At 42.1% G+C, this 22,618-nt stretch overlaps 1 protein-coding gene across 1 annotated transcript in view; it reads left to right on the forward strand.

Moving 5' to 3' along the window:
• Nucleotides 1-2,809: 2,809 nt before the first annotated feature.
• The window catches only part of ITK (IL2 inducible T cell kinase), a 70,024-nt gene continuing 50,215 nt past the window's right edge, over nt 2,810-22,618 (forward strand). Inside the window, exon 1 of the mRNA XM_051843561.2 lies at nt 2,810-3,075. Coding sequence (XP_051699521.1) covers nt 2,938-3,075 — 138 coding nt within the window. The 5' untranslated portion in view covers nt 2,810-2,937. The remainder of the gene's footprint in view (nt 3,076-22,618) is intronic.

Consider the following 22,618-nt stretch of genomic DNA (forward strand, 5'->3'; position numbering starts at 1 on the left):
CAGGCAGAGTGGACAGTGAGAGAGAGAGAGACAGAGAGAAAGGTCTTCCTTTGCCATTGGTTCATCCTCCAATGGCCGCAGCAGCTGGTGCGCTGCGGCCCGCGTACCGCACTGATCCGATGGCAGGAGCCAGGTACTTATCCTGGTCTCCCATGGGGTGCAGGGCCCAAGCACTTGGGCCATCCTCCACTGCACTCCCTGGCCACAGCAGAGAGCTGGCCTGGAAGAGGGGCAACCGGGACAGAATCTGGCGCCCCAACTGGGACTAGAACCTGGTGTGCCAGCGCCGCAAGGCGGAGGATTAGCCTAGTGAGCCGCGGCGCCAGCTTCTTTCTTTCTTATTGTCTTCAGCATGCATAGAGGCTCTGGATCCAACAATCACATCAACATTCAAATCAACGGGAAGGAGAAAAATTAAATGAAAGGAAAATTGAGACTCCCATTAAGAACATTCCCTGAACTTGTGCTAATCGGTTCTGCTATATTCTGCTGGCCAGAAAGGAGTCACATGTCTATACCTAGTTACAAGTCAGGCTAAAAAATACAGTCTTTATTCTTTCACTGACCAGATACTCAGATTACCTTTAGACAATCAGTTACCCCAGGAAAAAGGGGACAGTGAATATCTGAGAAAATATCAGTCCATACCTCAAACCCAAATTCAGGAAAATAAAAACAACAACCAAAAACTACCCCCCCTCACAACTGCCTCTTTTCTGCATTTTTTTAAATAATAAATTCCAATGTAAGTAATTTGTAAGTGTTTTGTGCTTGTTGTCTCTTTTAACTCTCGTTTCCATTTAGTGATTATCCATTTAACAAAGTTTCTGAAACCACCAGGCACTGTGATGTTTGCTAAGTCTATGAGTGTGCCCGTGAACAAAGCCACACCTCACAGTCCTTGCCATCATGGAGGCGTCTGGACTACAGGGGGAGACAAACTCGAATCCAAAATCTCCCTCCCAAGTACACAATTAAGACTAACTTAGGGAGTATCAAGAAAAAGGTACATGATGCCATGTGTATGTGATTGGTAAATTAGACTTAGGAAAAACAGGTAGGCTTCCGTTAAGAAGTGACATGACCACTGAGACTTATAGCACAGTTTAGAATTAACCTGAAGGGGCTGGTGCGGTGGTGTAGCAGGTAAAGCCACCGCCCGAAGTGCTGGCATCCCATATGGGCGCCAGTTGGATTCTCGGCTGCTCCACTTCCAATCCAGCTCTGCATGCACTTGGGAGACCCAGAAGAAGCTTCTAGCTTCTAGCTCCTGGCTTCAGATCTGCATAGCTCCAGCCATTGTGGCCATCTGGGGAGTGAACCAGCAGATGGAAGACCTCTCTCTCTCTCTCTCTCTGTGACTCTTTCAAGTAAATAAATAAATATATTTTTAAAAGAATTAACCTGGAAAAGAAGTCAATGGGAGTTGTTTTCCAGTAGAACAAGGAGGCAGGGATAGGGACTGGCATACAGAAATCTGGGGTAAAGGGAACAAGCAGCTGGTGCCGCGGCTCACTAGGCTAATCCTCCGCCTTGTGGCGCCGGCACAGCGGGTTCTAGTCCCGGTCGGGGCGCCGGATTCTGTCCCGGTTGCCCCTCTTCCAGGCCAGCTCTCTGCTGTGGCCAGGGAGTGCAGTGGAGGATGGCCCAAGTGCTTGGGCCCTGCACCCCATGGGAGACCAGGAGAAGCACCTGGCTCCTGCCATCGGATCAGTGCGGTGCACCGGCCGCCCGGCCATTGGAGGATGAACCAAAGGCAAAGGAAGACCTTTCTCTCTGTCTCTCTCTCTCTCACTGTCCACTCTGCCTGTCAAAAAAAAAAAAAAAAAAAAAAAAAAAAAAGGAACAAGCAGGGTTCAAGATGAGGCTGGCAATAAAAAAAAACAAGAGCCCTATGATGCCTTAACATAGGAGCACTGTTATTCCCTTTCACAGATGAAAAAACTCTAAGCCCCAGCACTATTGAGTAATTGGCCTGCAGTCTCACAGCTGGTTAAGTGGTGAAGCTGGAATTCAAATTGTAGTACATGGCATAGTGGCTCTGCCTGAAGAAGTTCATGTCCTAATCCCCAGAACCTGTGAAAATGCTAAATGAGCAGCAAAGGAAAGCTCAGGAAACAGATGAAATCCGTTGACATTAAAATAGGGATCTTATCCTTCACTGGGCGAGCCCAGTGCAATCGCAAGGGCCCTTAGCTATGGAAGAGGAAGGCACAAGAGATTACGGTGGTACACGGTGAGCAGGACTGACCTGCGGCTTTGAAGAGGGAGGAAGAAGGCCAGCACCCAAGCAATATGGGGCCGGAGAACAGAAGCTGGAAAGGCCCTGGAAACAGCCTGCCCCCTCAAGAGCCGCCAGAAAGGACTACAGGCCCCGGGCAGCTTCATTTGAGACCAGGGAGACACATTTTGGACCTCTGAACTGCAGACTTGTAAGATAATACATTTTTGTTGCTTTGAGCCCCTAAGTTTGTGGCAATTTGTTCCAGCAAGCACAGGAAACTAATAGATAAGCTGTGCCCTGTCAGTTTCAGAGTCTATGTTCTTACCTCTTGTGCTATGCATCTCCACTATTGGATGGGATATGCCAGGAGCTATGAGATTAAATTCTGATCCTTAATAAAATTTTGAGTCTAAATTTTTTCAAATAGCATTTCCAAACCATACAGCAAAGAGTCTATGTTTTTTTTTTTTTTTTCACATGTGCCTCTTAGTCTTGTGAATTTCTAAAGGATGTGGTTATGGTCTTTGACATCAGAGGAGAAGCTCCACGAGGTTGGCTGAATGTCGATAGAAAGATAATGTTGGAGACAAGTTGCTGGTGCGCAGCTCTCTGAAGATCAACCGCCTCCCCATCGCATTCTTTGCCTGAAGCCCTGTGCTCTGGTTGTGCTCCTCTGTGATGCTGAAGACACCTCCCTTTGTAACAACTGAATCATGAACAACTTCATTCTTCTGGAAGAACAGCTAATCAAGAAATCCCAACAAAAGAGGAGAACTTCTCCTTCAAACTTTAAAGTCCGCTTCTTTGTTTTAACCAAAACCAGTCTGGCCTACTTTGAGGATCGTCATGGGGTACGTGAGCACATTCTTTTATCTAATTTTTTTCCAAATGGTATGTTATATTTGAAATGGGCAGACTGAAAAATATAAATGCTGAGTAAAATAGAACACACAGAACAAGAAATTCTGATGATAAAGAAATACAATGAAAGAAATCAGAGTAGAATATGAAATTACAATGTATGAAATATACAGTGAAAGAAATCAGAGAGGATTCAAGAGGTAAAGTGGTTATATTAGGCAATTTTACTTTTTATTTTTTTAAAAGATTTATTTATTTATTTGAAAGGCAGAGTTACACAGAGAAGGTGAGGCAGAGAGAGAAAGAGAGGGAGAGAGAGAGAGGTCTTCCATCCACTGGTTCCCTCCCAGATGGCCACAATGGCCAGAGTTGAGTTGATTCAAAGCCAGGATCCAGGAGCTTCTTCTGGGTCTCCCACATGGGTGCAGGGGCCCAAGCACTTGGGTCATCTTCCATTGCTTTCCCAGGCCAGAGCAGAGAGCTAGATCAGAAGTGGAGCAGCTCAGAGTAGAACAGGTGCCCATATGGGATGCCGGCATTACTAACAGTGGCTTTACGCGCTATGCCTCAGTTCCAGCCCCAATTTTACTTTTAAAACCTATAAGTTTAACATTCATTAGGTTTTTAGTCACCCTGCAAGACTAAGTTTAATTTTTAAGCTATAATAGTATTTTATATAGCAAATACCATGATTGGATAGAACTTGAACTTAATATGAAATATACTAAAATTTATGAGACATCATTAATATAATATTAGAATAAACCTAAGGGACAATTTAATGCAATTTCCTTATTTTTCAATGGAAGAAACGAGTACTTGCAATGGTTAAGTCATCAGTCCAGTGTAAATAGTTTTATGAATTCAATTTTATTTGGCTAAAAGGTCACTACTCACCTGAAATCTTGTAATAATATTCCCCAGGCATTTAATTGTCTAAAAATTGGAAGATAGGTGGCAAAACTCTTCATCCTTGGAAAACTTTCCAGGAGCCTGGAGGGATCAAGCCCAACTGTTTGTAGACCAGCAGTTTCTACCCATGAGATGACAGCTGCTTAGCTAGGACAGGCTTTTTATACAAATAATGATAATCTCACATTCTGAAACATCAGTAGAAACAAAAGCAGCATGAATAAACATAGCAATGTAGTCTGGTAGAAAAAGCCGTGGACAAGGTGTCCTGACTTCTCATTAGAGAAGGCTCTGCTTCTCATTAGATGAGTGAATCTGGGGGAACAGCTGTGGCAGGTTCGTTATAGAAGGTGAAAGAAGTAGAAATAATGATCTACAAGATCTATTGCCTTTTGAAATATCTTTTGTTCCTATGCAGTGACATTTGTTTAACCCTTCTTTGCCATTTTTCGAGGCATGTTTGATTTCTTAATGCGTCACTGTAGTATTTATATGTCATTAGAGAACTTGAGTAGGGCTTGGCACTTGTATTTTACTGAAGTGGAAGTAGGTGCTTGTTAGTCACTTGGAGACAGAAGTGCTTGGATTCCTTGCTGGATTCCGATGAGCAGATGTAGACATGAATCTGGAGGTTTCGCAGAGCCACACTTTGAATGAAATGCAGTTCTGAAGGAGACCAGGCTGGTGCGGAGCCTGTGGATGCCTGGACTTCTTAATAATACTGTGTCTTCTTGAGAAATGAAAAGCATTGCTTATCTTCAGCAGACCCTTGCTGATAACAATTTGGCAGGCATTCAGAAAGCACATGGAATTACCTGCGCGCAGAGCCCCTTGGGCAGGTAGCCCAGAGTAAGTTTGAACTCAGGAGATTTATCATGGAGAACTGATAAATCATGGCATTGGTCAATTTTTTGCGTGTGAATAGAACATCTAAAATTCTTGTTCTGTGTTGAAAGAGCAGTCATTTCCCTTTAAATATTTTAAACTCACTCCAGGTCTACCACATAGATGTCAGCTACCCAACTACTTGAGCCCGAGGCTACTAATCCCAGTGTTTGTATTGGCAGGAATATGGAGTCAGGAATCAGAGCCAGGGATCCCTCCCAGGGTCTCTGATGTGGAATGCTAGCATCTTAATGTTAGGTTGCATACTCATCCATTGTTTCCTTTTAATGAGATGGAGGTCATTGTTAACCTAATAACAGTGAAATAGTAACAAATGTTTACTGAGCACTCACTGTGCATCAGGCCCTGTGATAAGTGAGGATAATTTTATTTAATCCTTTTAACCATCCTGTCAATTAGGAACTTTTATTACTCGGTTGGTAAGGAAATTGAGGCAAAGAGAGTTTAAATAACTTGCCTAGATCCCATGTGTTTTATTGGGTGTTTATTTATTAGAAATTGTTAGTCGTGGGTGACTGGAGACTCTGTTGGGTTATAAAGGGTGTGATGTGTTATTATTCTGAAGTCTTCAGTGCAAAGAGTGGTCCTGGAAATCAGCTCCCCATGCCACATGGGTCTTCTGCAGTGAATTATATTATGAGCACTATCATTTTCACATACCCTTTAGGACAGCTCTTTATCACTTCAGAGAGCCCCACTATGTGTCCAGAAATGAGAAGCTTGGCCAGCTCCTCCTAAAGTTCCTCTGGAATCTTCCCAGACTCCCACAGTCACTTTCCTAGTGGAAGCCACCAACCTCTCCCACCTGGGACTGTCACCACCTCCAACAGTCTCCAGCTCCTTGTTACACCTGCTCTTGACACTCTGCTCTCCTCCACACTGCAGCCAGCGGGAACTTTTCACATGGAGACGGTGATCAAGGCCTAGGGCCTTCATCAGAACCTTCAGTAGTTCTCTCCCTTGCCCTAAGGATGGACACCAGAATCTGCCACATGGTCTTCTCTGTCTCAGCTCACATCCCTCTTTCTCTCGCCATGCTAGGTTCCAGCCATACCACACTAGGTTCAGCTTTGCAGCCTAGGGAAATCCTGTTATGTCCTGCAAGAGCAACGTGGGCCCTTTCTTCAGAGCACATGCCAAACTTGTGATTAAACATTTGTTACTATAATTATTGTGTTAATATCATCTCCCTTTATCCCACTTTTCATGAAACTCGAGCTTTATGACAGCAGGCACTCAATTTTCTAAAGATGGCATCACCGATGTCTACGACTACCTGGCACATACCATTCATTCATTCATTGTGGAAGGAATAAAAGCAGACAGAAAGGAAGGAGGAAGGACATGAGTGTAATTCCATTTGGAGATGTTAGAATTACACTAAAGAAGAAAAATCCATGCCCAAAGAGTAGAGACAGACAAAAACAGTGACAGAGGACTTCAAAAGGAGATTCCTGAGTGCAGAAGTAAATAAACAAGAGCCCTAGAGGTAGTAGTGCATGGCTCATCCTTGAACATGGCTAGAATGTTAAGAGCTGAGAGCAAGAGGCACATGCAGGAAACACAAACAGAGCCAGCTTCTCAGGCCCCAGCTCTTTTCTGAAGAGTTAAACAACGCTGTTCTCTGTTTTTCTTCACCTTTCTTTCATCATCTTTCCAGCTAAATTCTCTGTAGATGATCATCTTCATACTGCCTGAACATTTTTGCTTGAGATGTCCAGCAGTCTTGGGTCTTCCCACTTCTTTCCATGTGATTCATTTGCCTTCTATCTAGGTGCCTTCTGACATCAAGGCATTTTTCAATTTTTATCTTTGCAACCTCTAGAATTAACTTTCAAAATTATAAATCAGATATTATTATTTACCTAATGTCCTCCATAGCTGTTCAGCATATGTAAATGTCAGGTTATTTGAGGAGTAAACTATAGATAGATGTGTATGTGTTTATGAGTTTCTTTCTCTCTCTCTCTGTATATCTTTCCACCTTTCAATTTAACTTAAACGTTTTCTTAATTTAAATAAATTCTTAACCGTGGCCTACAAGTCCCTTCACCCTGTGGTTCCTGCACAGCTTTCTGATTTCATTTCCCACCATACTCCTTTATGTGTTTCTACCACAGGTGCCACTTTCTGAACTCTGAATGCTCCAAGTTCAAGTTCCCCCATAGAATTTTTGTCCAGGACCAAGAATTAGGGTGAATCAAGTGAGACACACCTTAGAGGGGGACTTGTTCTTCAGGTTATCCAAGGGCAGGGTCTTTGCATTAACTGTTCCCGCTGTTTGGAACATCCAGATGTTTGCAGTTGTGGTTCTTTCTCATCCCCCACAAATTTGGATATTTTCCTAGGACCCATTTGCATGGCTATAAAAACACATAAACATAATATATTACTTTAGTATCTGGATTTATTTGTTAGGTTTATTGAGTTTGTTCCTTGTTTCCTTTCTGACTATTAAAAAGGCATCTATTAAAGGGACAAATCTCTGAGTGCAAAGGTCTTGACTGCTTGTTTATCACTGTATCAACATCCTCTAAGACAGTGCTGGATACATAGTAGGTGCTTGGTAAATATTTGAATCAATGAAGATCACATAATTCAAACTGAATTCAGAAAAGCACCTGGAAACTAACATGTGGGCCTTGCCTAGCTGGGCAGTAAAAAGCAATGATGCAAGGGGATGACTTGGCAATTCAGGTATCTGCATTTTCCATGTCTGTCTTAATGCAGTTTCACCATGAACTGATTTTTTTTTTTAAAGATTTGTTTGAGAGGCAGACTTATAGATGGAAAGAGGTCTTCCATCTGCTGGTTCACTCTCCAAATGGCCACAACGACTGGAACTGAACCTATCGGAAGCCAGGAGCCAGGAGCCTCTTCCATGTCTCCCATGTGGGTGTAGGGGCCCAAGCACTGTGGCCATCTTGAACTGCAGGGAGCTGTATCAGAAGTGGAGAAGCCAGGATGCAAACCGGTTCCCATATGGGATGCCAGTGCAACAGAGGCCCAACCTACTCTTCAGGCCCCCATGAATTGATCTTTGCCTGTGTGGTATGATGCCGATGTTTTTATGGAGACCACCATTATATATGGAATTTTCATTTTGGAGGTGAATATTCTAGTGTTTACATTAGACTTCATTCCTACTGCTCAGGGACTGGTGCATCTATTCATCATTTTCTGCAGTAAACATGGGCCACAGAGAAATGCCATAAAGGTGAAAACTTAGTTTCGGAGTCGGTCTTGAAGACAGGTTAAACTGGAGAGCACTGGAGCTCAGTTTCTTGAACAATAAGGTCCATGGAAAATAAGACATTTTGATATCAAACTCAGAAATTGAGTCTTCAGAAAACTACTTTAAAGTTCATCCCAAATTTTCATGGGCTAAATGGTAAATCTTTGATGCTGCTGCTGTGGCATAGCAGGTTGGCCACTGCCTGCAGCACCAGTATCCTAGCTGGGTGCAGGTTCAAGTCCCAGCTGTTTGGCTTCCAATCCAACTCCCTGCTAATATAACTGGGAAAGCAGTGGAAGATGGCACCACGTGGGAAATGTGGAAGAATCTCCTGGTTCCTAGCTTCAAGCTGGCTCAGACTGCTGGCTCAAAGATGGCCATTTGGGGAGCGGACCAGTGGTTGGAAGATCTCTGTCTCTCCTCTCACTTTAACTCTTCCTTTCAAACAAACAAATATTTTTAAATGCTAACTCCTCACTCCCCCACCCCACTCTTAACCAACCAGTCATAGATGCTTTTATTCATCAGTGAGTTCTTAGGCCTACTGGGAAAAGTAGGCTTTGCAACAACTAATCTTCACCCACATTGAGTTTGCCTTCATGACTCTCAGGGATCTTATTAAGAGCAATCCAGAGGAGAAAACCATGAAAATGGTTTCTAATTTATAAAGAATTTCCCTCTGTGGTCAACTGTCTACTCAGTTCCTTGATTTTCAGTAAAAGCTTTCAGTATTCAAATAGAATAAGAATTATTTTTAAAGATTATTGATTTTATTTGAAAGGCAGAGTTACAGAGAGGAAGAGAGAGAGAGAGAGAGAGAGAGAGAGAGAGAGAGAGTGAGTCTTCCATCTACTGGTTCACTCCCCAAATGGCTGCAAGGGCCTGAGCTGGGCCAATCTGAAGCCAGGAGCCAGGAGCTTATTCTGGGTCTCCCACAATGGTGCAGGGCCCCAAGGACTTGGGCCATTTTCTCCTGCATTCCCAGGCCATAGTAGAGAGCTGGATTGGAAGTGCAGCAGCCAGGACTCAAACGTGTGCCCATATGGGAAGGTGGCACTGCAGGTGCTGGCTTCACCTGCTAGACCACAGCACCGGGCCCCTAGAATAAGAATTTGATACAAGGTCTTATGTTGCCATAAATTCCCATTAACCTGAAGTTATTTATAAGCAAAATTTCCGTAATTTTGCCCTAATATTTAAAAAGTCATTGAAATTAAATGTTATAAAAATGCAAATAAGACCTTCCCCCTGCTAACTACATAGATTATTCTTTTAGCTAACATTTCAGTCAGGAGATGTTTCTATTTTGTTATGTTTAGATTTATTCATTCATTCACCAAGCATTTCTTGAACACCTACCATGTGTCAGGCACTGCATGTGAGGAATAGACTGGTAAACAGCAGAAACAGGGTCTCACAAATGTACACTCTGGTGGAGGAGACAGACAGCAGCAGGTTTCCAATTCCACAGAGCACAGTTAGGAGTGTGGAAGGTGCTATGGCAAGTCTCAGAAGCATCTGTCACTGACTTGGGAGAAAGAGTAGCCAGAGAAGGAATCTGTACATAGCTTGAGGTTGCTGGGAAGGGAAGAACCAGGCCAGGGTAAAAGTGGGGGGAGCTGCCTGCATAGAGGGAGCTGCAAGTACAAGACCTGTATAATCTGCTGTCTTCACAGCTAGAACAAATGCTTCTAAATGTCACGTGGGTGGGATCCTGCCCCAGCTTCAACTCTTGGGTAGCTTCTCATGGAGGTTGGAATAAAATGCCAACTCCTTACCATGATCCACAAAGGCCTGCATAGCTTAAGAAAATGATGACTTTTGCTTCTCATCTTTCACTCCCTCTCCTGAACTATTAAGGTCATGTCTCTGTTCCTCACAGGTTCATCTTAAGACAGAGAAGCAAACCTTCAGAAATTTACACTATTTTAAAAAAGTAATGAAACAATTACACTCAAAATGTTCATCATAATTCTCCTGTCTAAAGACTTCTGTGTATTACCTCTGGAGGCATTGGTCTTTTTTACATGGATATAACTTCCACATAGTTATTATCATAATGCATAGCAATTTTGTGTTTTACTCTTTCTGTTTATTCTTCTGTGTATTTCCATATATCTACATGGCCTCCAAGGTAATCATTTTCTCATGCAAATTGTTTCTCAACGCTTGAGTCAGTTCATTACAAGATCACACTTTTACATACCTGGACAAACAGATCAACTTATGTACTATCTATGGCTCAATATTCAGGTTGTTTCCAGATATAAAGAAAACACTGAAAAAGTAATAGTATCTCTGATACAGGGCTATTTGCTTTTTAAAATAAGCTTCTTGAGAAATAGAGCCCCAAGTAAGATGACTGGGTCATAGTATAAGAACATTTTGTGGCCTCAATCATTTGTTGCTACACCATTTTCCAAAGTGTATGAGCCCAGCAAAACTAGCCCTCTGTTTGTTACTAGAACCATTAGAGATGATAAACTAAAAATTCTCATTGTTTTAATTTTCAAGTATGCTGGTTTTATATGTTTTGGATGTTATGATGAGAGGGAAAATATGTAATATTTTATGCCTGTTTGAGAGGTTGTGATTTAAAGTTTTATAGATGAAGAAAAACCCACTAGCTATATAGTAGGACTTATGGAGTGCCAAAAAGCCTCCTAACTGATCATTTTTGGAGTTTTGAAGGGCTCATAGAAATGAGCTCATTGGTTTAGGCCATCAAGTGCATTAACAAGGAGGAAATGAAATACCGGAAGTCATTTTCGATTCTTCCATAGAGGTCGGTTCTAATTGTACGCAGAGCCCAAGGGGCTGGAAGTCTCAGATAGCCTCTAATTCTAGAAAAGTGGAATGAGATATGGAAGCAACAATAGGGTAGCTTAATAGTATGGAGACTTGGCACCTGAGTAACCTTGGCTGGTTCCTCACTATGAGAGTTAGCTTTGTTGCTCATACAATCAAAGGATTGCAGTAGGTTTGGGATTTTTGAAAGTTTTTAAAATGTGAAACTCTATTAACACAAAATTACACATCCCATCCCATTCCTATACACCAGGTGTATAGGGATTTAAATTTAAATAGATGGAGTTGGGGGTGTTCTAGTTGAAGCTGGGAAGGGAAGCTCCCAGAACCCTCCTATCCTTGTATTGCTTGGATTAGGGGCTCAGAAAGTGAGACTGAAGATACTACACCAAAACTCACCCTTTTCCACAACCCAGACTAAGACAGTTTCATGTACAATGATGGAATTCAGTTTTTCCCAAGGTTAGGTGCTACTAATAGCACACAGATGGTAGGCACCCAAACAAATTTGGTTTTAAAATGTTTTAAATTTAATAGTTACATGCTTATTACGATAATCTTAGAAATAAGTGTTTTTAAATTTACAGTGGTGACTTTAAGCTGCCTTTCGGAACAGTTTGTTCATAGGAGACAAAGTGAGTCAAGTCAGTGAACACTATTAGGGATATGATTCCTTTTGAGGAAGCTGGAGTGTGGTGGAAATTGCAAGGGTGAGTTGTAAAGAGAAGCCTGGAAGCACTGGATCTGTGGGACAGCATCAACAGTCACAATTCCTGATCATTTGCCTCTCAATAGCTCAGGGTGTGAAATTTAGTACCAGCCCCGGGACATGTGGCGCCTCAGAGGTGCAGCCTCAGAGTCCGGAGCACCTGGACATGGAAGCACAGGGGAGCAGGAAGACAACAGCGAGGTCTTTTCAGGCCGCCACACTCTACCCACGTGGCTCTACCTCAAGGGCACAGCGGACACATGAACCTGCTGCCAAAAACTGATTCCACATTTCTCAGAATTAAAAAAAAAAATTGTTCTAATTTTTTGAATGTCTAACAAACATCTCAATGACATTAAATTAGTGTTGTTCACATTGCTTTTCAACTGTCCAAATTGCTCTAATTGGTTCATGAAATGGACTTAATTGCTGCAGGGATGAACCCTGCTCCCTTGCCTCAGTGCCAGCACACTGGACATCGCATCGATGCACTAATAGTCATTTTAGTTTGCCAGTCTTTGCAAAATGCAGAAAAATTTTAAGAAGACCTGGATAATTCCATTTACATAATTTTTTAAAAACTTGCAATATGTTATGTAGTAATTAATCTCTCGTCCGTGTCTCCAGCCACATTGCTTTCCTGATAGAGAATATCCAGTATAATCAATTTCTCATAAATTCTGCCAATGATACTTTATGTATATAATGTAACTGCAAATAAACATTTTTTCTTCCCTTTTATGTAGTGGCAGACAGTTGACAGACTTCTTAACCTCTTTCTTTTCGTTAGTTAACAATATTACAGGGAGATCAATCCATCCCGATACACCAGGCTTCTTCATTCATTTTATCTGGTTGCATAATGTTTCATAGTATGTATAAAAATTCCTCTTACTGCTGTTAGTCTGTTTCCAATGGTTTTGTTATTGCAAACAGCAAAGAGTGAATAGCCCTCTATGAATATCACTTGTCACGATTAAGTTTGTAACAGTGGTCCTGAACCAGAGCTGGCTTTTCCCTTCAAGACATATTTGATACTATCGGGAGAAATTTTTGGTGTCACAGATGGGCAGGTGGGTGCCACTGGTATCTCGTGGGTAGAGCCCAGGGATGGTGCTCAGTCTCCTGCAGAGCACAGAGCAGATCCACAATGAAAAATGATCCAGTCCCAAATTTCAACTGCGCTGAAGCTGAGGAACACCCACTTGTAGAATGCATGGGTAGAAGTGGAATTGCTGAGTCAAAGGATGTTTGCATGCTATTTTGTTGAAAATAACCAAATTATTCTCCATAGAAGCTGTAGCAACTAACTTTCTCCGGGGTCAGGTGTGAATTGTCTATTTTCTCAAAACTTCTCTTACACCCTTATCTTATTCTTAGATCTTTGCAAGTCTGACAGATTTTAAACGATGATATCTAAGTAGAACTTATTTTCATCACTGTTATTGTAGTGACTTTGAATATCTTTTCATGGTTTAAAAAACATTTATATTGATTTTGCCCATTTTTCTTGAAGTTATTATCTTCCTTAATAAGTTGTAGAATTTCTTTATTTGCTAAGACTTTTAGGCAGACTAGTTTTAACCTATGTTTACATTGTCAAGAGATTTGCATCTACCTGCCAATCATTCTGGAAATATTAATCCAAGTCATGTACATTAAAAAGGCTTGTCATCGAGCCCACAAATATCCCTTTTTGCTGTATACTTTGTCTTACTTGCTTTTCCTCAGTTGACAAGTATTTCATGATCATCTTTATAAGGAGCTATTTCCAGAAGTACAATGACTCTTAAGTACTTAAAAGGAAGACTGAGAAATATATTTTTTCAAATTCATTAAACATTTCATATTTCCTATTCTGGCAAGAAGGAGAGCTTTAAAATTATAGACCAGAGATGTTGAGAGACACAATGTGTTCATAATGTAACAATTCTTCTTCATTTTCCCATAAATCCTTTACTCTCAGCCCACTTTTTTCAGAAATTCTAAGCAATCACGTCTTTACCATCCTAGGATTAGGATATCTTCATTTAAGTCAGTGAGGCTTGGAATTATTCCTTAATTATTAATTTCACTTAATAGACAAACATACCTTCATAAAAACACACAAATACTACATTAGAATGTCTTAGGAAAATGCAGTTACTCAAACAGAACATGACAGGAACAGTTATGAACTTGAACCTCATGGACACAGAAGAACAGGTGGCAGGTGCTGCCTGACTGCCACTTCCTGCTAATGGGGTTATGAGGTTGTGAGAGCAAAGAGGGACGTCGCTGTGTACACCCAGCATTTGAAGTGTACACTTTTACCTTCTTCTAGAAGCAGCTGCCATAGCTGCATTACAGTGCAGTGCTGTTAAAATTTTTAACTTCCTTAAAATCTTATTTTCGTTTTTCTGCTTTTCATCTTTATTCACTGTAAAAAGCTTAAAATATTTTAGAAATACACTACTTTTACTGTGAAATTGTGCCACAGTGGCACCTATAATAGAACACAAGTGTTAGTAACTTGAAATATTTTCATTCGTATATTATTTCTTTAAAAACCATTTATTTATTCATTTGAAAGACAGAGTTACACAGAGTGGGGGAGAGAGAGAGAGAGAGAAAGAGAGAGAGATCATCCATCTGCTGGTTCACTCCCCAGTGGCCAGGTCTAGGCCAGCCCAAAGCCAGGAACCAGGAACTTCATCTGGGCCTCCCACGTGGGTACAGAGGTCCAAGTCCTTGGACTATCTTCTGCTGCTTTCCCAGGTATATTAGCAGGGAGCTGGTTAGGACATGGAGCAGCCAGGATACAAACCAGTGCCTGTATGTCACAATGCCAACCCTCTCATATTATTTCTTTGAATTTATTAACATATTTTTATTACCTCTTTTTCCAAAACTGAGATGACTTTTCATCTGTACCTTTAAACTTGCTTTGTTATAATTAATATATAATTTTTACCTTCATGTAGGCCAGCTTTATTCTTTGTTAATAATAAACAACTATGCATAAAATATAAATATGTATTTATATAAATAGCATAAAAGAGTAATCACAGGATGAATGAATGATAACTTTTTTAGCCATTTGTCAATTTATGAATATTTTAAGTTTTTCTATTTTTGTGCAATTAATGCTGGAATGAACAACAGTTTTCACATGTATTTATACATTTTGAACATATATTTCTTCAGGAAGAATCCTATAGGGAAGCATATCTATTTATTTGAGTTAATCTTTTTAGTATAATGGAAGAAATACAGATTTGTACTAAAACATTGAAACAGCATCGAGAATATGAGGTAGAGAGAACAGCTCTGTTTCTACCTTCCACTCCCAGCCCCTAGGTTGACCCCTACAGGTTTCTGCTCTCAGTAATTTCTTGTGATGGGGCAGTTGCTTGGAGCAGCAGTTAAGATGCTTCATGGGATGCCACATCCCATATCGGAGTCTCTGAGTTGGAGTCTGTGCTCTTGTTTCCAATTTCAGCTTCTTGCTAATGTGCACCCCTGGTGATGGCAAAAGTACTTGGGTCTGTGCTACCTACCTGGGAGAATGCATTGAGTTCAAGGCTCCTGGCTGTAGCCTGGCCCAGCCCTAGCTGTTGCTGGCCTTTGAGCAGTGAACCACAGATTGGGAGATTCTCTCTCTCTCTCTCTCTCTCTCTTACTCACTCTTTCTCTCTCTCCCTTCCCACATACACACACTTTTCCAATAAAAATAAACAAAATTTTTTTTCAGTTTCTTGTGAGAAAATACATCTACAGTTTTAGTAGTGGATCCTAAATTGCCCTCTGAAAACTGTATGCACGTAAACTCTCTTTTCCTCTTATTTTCATTAGTGTCCTGCTTCTTTTGATAACATTCCCACTTTTTTCTTTTGAGTAGTTAGGGTGCTACTATTGAAAAGACAGCAGACTTTCAGAGAAGCTGAAGTGTTTTCCCCCACAGTGCAGCCGGCCTCATAGCACACCCCAGTGTGAAAACACCAAGGGGAAGAAAGTCGGGTGGCTGTGGGTTAGCTATGAGTAAGAGGTCTTGTGAAAGAGGAAAAAAAGGCAGGTGTGTGTGATGGATGATAGTTTCCTGGCTTCAGATGGTCCAAGGGGCCTTGGTAGCAGCTGCCATGACCCCAGATCCTCCCAGGGTCAAGACTTAGTGAGGGTTGGGTCCTCTTGAAGATAGGCTGGGGAAGAGGAGGGAGGAGCAGTAGCTGATTGCCAGTTGCACCGGTGTTTTACAAGATACTACTTTTTCCATGGAGACAGCGATGACCACGTGTTTACTGACTGTCAAGCAACGTGCTGCGTGCCTTCCCATGGCACAGTCACAGTAACCCCGTGTGGCAGCTGTCAGTGTCCCCACAGCTGTTGAAGACCGGAGAGAAGTAAGATCTAAGAGAGCTAAGTTCACAGATCTGAAACAGCTGTCTCAGTGTTCCCTTTCAGACCCTGCTCTTCCTGAGCTGCAAATCCTGGTTTTCTCCCTCTCCCATTTGAGAACCCCTTTGTCATGATATCAAAAATTGAGTTATGAGAATGGAAAAGAATATGGGGGTCACCTTGAGCAATTTGGCAGAGGGGATAAAACCAGGCTCCAGGAAGACCCCTAAGCCAATGTCAGAACTGAAATTCTGCACTGTGCTGTGCTTGGGAGGAACAACCCCCAAATTAGTGATTTAAGCTGCATTTCTGTGACACCATTTTTTTAAAGCTCTTCTTTGTCACTGTGCAGTTTCAGTTGGGTTCAGTGGTAGAGGCAGTACTCTCTGAGCTGATGTCAGAATTTGTATTGTCAAAGCCCCCTCTTGGCTTAAGTTTCTATCTGGCCTAATCCAAGCCCCCCTGAAACAAGGCAAACTTTAACAGTCAGGTAAGTGAAATCTTAGGTGAATGAGGATTTGGGGAAGGCTTTGTCAGGAGTGAAGAGGGAAGCAGAAGGCTGAAGCCCGTGAGAGCAAATGCATCACAGTTGGAAAGGCCAGGAAACAGGCTCCTTTTGTGGTTTTGCTCTGATCCTACAAATAATTGGTGAAATAAACAAATGACTCTGATTGTCAAACTCAGCCATAAGGCCAGTTGAGTGCTAATGCTGGGCTGCCAAAGAGTGGTTCCTGATTACATCATTTTGCAAAAGAAAATCTTCAAAGGAAATATGGAAACATAAAGGCAAAAGAATAAGATCTTATTTTATGGGCAGCCACTGGAGAAGGAAAAGAAAGGAAGTAACATTTGAGTGATCACAGTATCACTGTAATGATTTTAATTCGTTGGTAAGTTTCTTAGTCCTTTTAAATCTCCTGAATGAACTTCGGTAACAATTATTTAGTTATTTTTAAAAAACCAAGTGTGTTGGGCATTTGACACAGTAGTAAAGTCATCACTTGCGACTCCCACATCCCATATAGGAGTGCTTGGTTTGAGTCTCAGCTTCTTCTTTTCTAATCCGGTTTGTGCTAATATGCATCATGGGAGGCAGCAGTGATAGCTCAAGTACTTGTGTCCCTGCCACCCATTGGGAGAGCTGGATGGAGCTCCTGGTTCCCAGCCTCGGCCTGGCACAGCCCCAGCTGTTACAGGCATTTGGGGAGGGAACCCCTGGACGGAAGATCTCTCTCTGTCTCCCTGTGCCTCTCTGCCTTTAAAATAAAGTTATAATAATTAATTAACATCTTTAATGAAGAAAAACAAGGCAACTAAGGGGGTAGGACACTTCCCTCGGGTTGGGTAGCTAGTAAGGAATGAGTTGGGGTTCAAACCAGAGACTCTGATCTTTAAGCTCTAATTCTCCCATTCTTCCTTGTCAGAGTTGTCAGCTGAAGTTCTGTTTTCCAGAAAGGTAGAGATGTTCTCACTCCATAGGTATTTCTCATGGATGTATTTGTGGTGTTGGATTTTTTTTTTGCTTATTTTTAAAGTTTAATTAATTTATTTAAAAGGCAAAACAACATAGAGGGAGGGAAGGAGAGAGAGACAGAGATCTTCCATCCACTGGTTCCTTGCCCAGATGCTGGCAACAGCAAGGGACAGGTTAGGCCTAATACAGGAGCCCAGAACTCAATCCAGGTCTCCCACATGGGCAGCAGGGGCACAGTAGCTGAAGTAGTAGCCACTGCCTCCTCAGGCACATCAGAAGGAAGCTGAATTGGAAGAATGAATATCTGCACCTCAAACCAGGTGCTCCAGCATGGGATGTGAGAGCCACAAGCCAGGGGTTTAACCCGTTGCGCCACAATGCCTGCCCCCTGCTGCATTAGTTGAGCAGCAAAGGAGCCAAGGTTACCGAGACAGAGTTGTTATTCTGATGATCCCGTGAGTGTACTCCCTCTTTGGAATCCAGCATAAGGGGTGCATGACCAGATGAGGTAGAAACAAGGCCCTAATGAGTCATGACTTGGAGAAATTGGCCACACAATTGATTTTTCAGCACTGGATCTGGGAAATGAGCATTTTTTTGTGGAAAGAGCAACTGCAAAACCATTAGGCATGGAGGTTAGGCACTGAGGCTCTGGAGTCACAAAATCAAGCTTGTGTGCTAGCCTTTCTGAGTCTTAGTTTTATCATCTATGAAGTGGGGGAATAATACCTTGTAGAATCACAGTTAAATGAGGTGGAGATGGAGTGTTGAGTGCCTGATACAGAGGAAGTGCTCAAAATGTTATCTGTTTTCCCCAGTCTCTATCTGAACCTCAAAATCCAAATTCTACTTCATACAAAATATTAACATCAAAAGGAAGCAGACATAAAAGCCTCTTGCCTTTGTGCAAATGTGTAGGCATCAGCACCTTGGATTGTGTTTGACACACACCATGGGTCTGGGGTGAAACATTTTCATGTGAGGACTGTATCACTTCAAACATGGCCCAGAAGGGAGACAAGGTTAAGCACAGCCCTGTGACTCTCACCCCAAGTGGTGCAGACAGAAAAACAACTAAAAATGAGGGCGGGTTTCACTTGTTCTCTTTTTCTGGGGGCTTTTGTGTGGTTTCCTTGGAAGGTTTTACTCTGTCATTTTTCAGAAATAGCACAGTTGTTTGGAATGATTACAGGCCATCACCATTTCCTAGATCCTAAACTGTGATTAGTGCTTTGACCGGCTGCTCCCCAGTGACCACGTAGGGAGTGCACAGCTGGCCCAGCTGTTCACCACATTTCAGATCTTGTAAAATCCAAAGAGAGGACCAGCCTCTGGCCATTTGAGAAACTGACTGTAAAGGATGGGTTGTGATGGGGGGACCCAAGTCCTCGCTGGGAATGAGAATGAGGTTGATGGTGGAACAGGCAATTCATCCCAACCAAAGACCTAACATAAGAGCAGATTAATCCAACAGACAATTAAGCATAAATGTCTCTTAAAATCCAGACTTAGAACCAGTGGCTATTTAGAAGTCAAAAGAAATTATCTGAATTGAAAGTGGGAATCTTTCTTGGATATTTTGTGGCCACTGAGCTCTTGAAATGTGATGAGATGTGCTGTAAAATAGATGATTTCAAAGACTTAGTACAAAAACAGAATAAAACCCTTTAATTTTTTGTATTGATCATAATTTGAAAAAATAATTCTTCAGGCATGTTGGATTAAGTCAAATAGATCATTAAAATTAAATTCAGTTGCTATTCTTTTCTCTTCTGAATATGTCTCCTAGAAAATTTCACACAGTGTTCCTATTGGACAGCACTGTTTGGAAGCTTCACATTGACTTGTCCTCCCTGATTACAACTGCAGTTAATGTTTGCCTCCACTTTATGCCCTGAATACGATCACTTCAGTTTGTTAGCAGTTGATGCCCATCCAGCACTTTTCCACCCAGGGATTTTGCTCTGGCTGTTTGCTCTACCTGGAATGGTCACTCCCCCGACCCTTTTCACAAAGAGCACCTGCTTGTTCTCTGATCTCTTCTCAACTTCACTATCAAAACAGACCTTCTCTGGCCAAAAATTGGCTGTGTCAACCTCTTCTGTTCTTTTACAGCACTTGTCTGCCTTCCCAATTTCAGGGGCCCCTTTGACTTATGCTGATGTCCATGTGGATCAATGCATCATCAGCTGAAAATATCAGTAGTCTAAAATGTATTCAGTACACCTAACATGTGAACGTCATAGCTCAGCAACACAGTACCCTGTAGAGCATCCATTACTCCCCTTCATGATCCTCAGGCTGACTGGGCGCTTCACTGCTTGCTGCCACCCATCATCACAATGAGTACTGTGCCATACAGGGCAATGAAAGGGAGATGTCAAACATCAACATTGAAATACAATTTCTACTGAAAGATTTCAACCACTCTAAAGTCAAAAACATCCTGTGAAACCATTGTAAGTTGGAGGCCATCTGCATACTGTGAGCTCCATGATAGACTCTACCACACTCATCACTTTGTTTACTGAGCTCAGAACAGGGCCCTAATCACAGCAGGCCCTCAGTAAGTGTTGCCTGAAAGCCTAGACATATTAACCTTAAATCTGGTTACGAAGGTTTCAGCTGTGCTGCAGCTTGGCACCGTTTATCGAGCTCTCCCTGAGCACTGCCATGAGTCAGCCACTGCACCAGGCATCAGATGGGACAGATGTCCTTATTTCTACACTTGGAAGGCGCAGGACCTACTTTCCATACACAAAATGTTGGTATACATCTTGTTTCATTTCACTATGTATGCTGCTAAGGAAGTAACCCAACAGAGGTCAAAACAAGGTAACCTCAAGGCTGACTCTCCCTGTTTATCAGTTACTGCTGATGGTTGTCAAAAAGGCACCTCCTTTGTGCTCCTCTGTTTTGAAAGATAAGTTACTTCTTCCAAAGAACTATGATTATGGACAGTGTGGGCATGTATTTCTAGCTGTGGAAGACTCTAAATGAGATGCTAGTTAGAGTCCAAAGGGTACATGTATTCACAGGGTGTTTATTTATTTATTTTTGGTGTGTTTCTGTGTTTTCCTTTTTGAGTTTTTGTGTATGTGAAATTCTAAGTATTTTTGATTGTTTATTTTTTAAAAGATTTTTTTAATTTATTTGAAAGACAGAGTTACAGAGAGGGAGAGAGGTCTTCCATCCTGTGGTTCACTCCCCAAATGGCTAGAATGGCTGAAGCTAAAATGATTTGAAGCCAGGAGCCAGGAGCTTCTTCTAGGTCTCCTGCTCAGGTGCAGGGGCCTAAGGACTTGAGCCATCCTCCGCTGCTTTCTCAGGCACATTAGCAGGGAGCTGGATTGGAAGTGAGCAGTCAGGATTTGAATCAGCGCCTATATGTGATGCCATTGCTGCAGGCTGGGGCTTTAACCCGCTGTGCTACAGCACCGGCCCCTCACAGAGTTTTAAGGGAAGACAGACCTCCTAATTCATCATTAGTTTTGCAAAAACAAGTTTTTTAGACCAGTATATATAGCAGACACACGTATCTGTTTACACAAAGGGTCTTTAAAAATTCAGAGAAAATGCATATTATGAAAAACTATGCCTGGATGTTAAAAAGTTCTGCATGACAATAAAGTCCTCTTTAATTCAATTTTCCATGAAGTTTTTGAATTCCCCTAATCTATATCCTGTAAATGTGTAGGAAAGACACAAATGACATTCCACTTGGTTAACCTTTGCTACCTCAGAGTTGTAGAGAAGAGTGGGATGATGCAACACTAAATATTTTCTCATATCTCCATGTTGTTTTGTTACAGTAAACATGGATAAATCTCAACTTGCAAAAACCAGTACAGTAGTTCTTAGAAAAAAAATTTTTAATAATTAATTTATTTAATTGAAAGGTAGAGGTACAGAGATAGGTAGAGATGGGAGAGGAGAGAGAGAGAAAAATAGATCTTCCATCTTCTGGTTCACTTCCCAAAGGGCCCCAAAGGCCAGAATTGGGCCAGGCAGAAGCCAGGAGGCTGAAACTCCATTTGAGTCTCCCTTATGGGTGCAGGGGCCCAAGGAATTGAGTTGTCTTCCATAGCCTTCCCAGGCACATTAGCAAGGAACCAGATTGGAAGCGGGACAACCAGGACCCAAACCAGTTCCTGTCGCTCCCCGTCTTCGTGGAGGAACGACACAGGACCCTGCGCTGTTTTTTTGTCTGCTCGGCCCTCCCCGGGTTTGCTGCTGGTTCTTCCCGGGTTGGCTACCGTCCCTTCCACCTCCGTGGAAGGGCGGTTCCCCCTGCCACCTTCCCCACTTCCGTGGGGGAGTGGCACACCGCCCGCCGGCTCTCTCAAGGGCTGCACAGGTGTTCCTTCAGATAGATGTTCCCGGTGCATGTTGTCTCTCTCCTCCTTTATAGTCCTCTTCCACCAATCCCAACTCTGCTACCCACACGCCGAGTACGCTGCTCTCTTCCAATCAGGAGCAGGTCCTACAGTTTATTGGTTGAACTGGAGGCAGCTGTGTAGAAGCTGTTACTCCCTTCTCAGCGCCATATTGTGGGAAAGCAGATGCATAGAATAAGTTTTAATTCCAGTAACTTAGTCTAGTCCGAGTTGCTCCCAGTTGCTCCCCACAAGTTCCCATATAGATGCCAGTGTTGCAGGCGCCAGCTTAACCTGCTGCACCACAGTGCCAGCCCAAGAAAAAATTTTAAGAAGCACCACAAAGCTTTCCTGTTTCTGATGGGGTCTTCTTCTCACCTCTAGACCTTGTCCCTTTCTTTTTTGTGCCTAAGTTACTAAAGCACAGGTCAATCAAAAACCAGGAAGCAAAAATCAAACTTATTTCTAGAGAATTTGATGATGGCATGGTTCCATACCAGCCAAATATTCCTATATCATGAGTTGCTCAAAATAATTAGGTCTTCCTTAACCTCTGTAACTATGAAGCTAACCTTTATTAAGGACACCTATCATAAACCTGACAATTTGTTTAGACATTGCATTTATGATCTAATAAGCCCTAAAACTAGTATCATTATCCTCACTTAGCAGTTGTGGAAACTGAGGCTCAGGTATATTAGATAAATTATCCAAGGTCATAGACATAGTAAAAAGCAGA

This window comes from Oryctolagus cuniculus, chromosome 6 (genome assembly GCF_964237555.1).
Source record: "Oryctolagus cuniculus chromosome 6, mOryCun1.1, whole genome shotgun sequence".
Lineage (NCBI taxonomy): Eukaryota > Metazoa > Chordata > Mammalia > Lagomorpha > Leporidae > Oryctolagus > Oryctolagus cuniculus.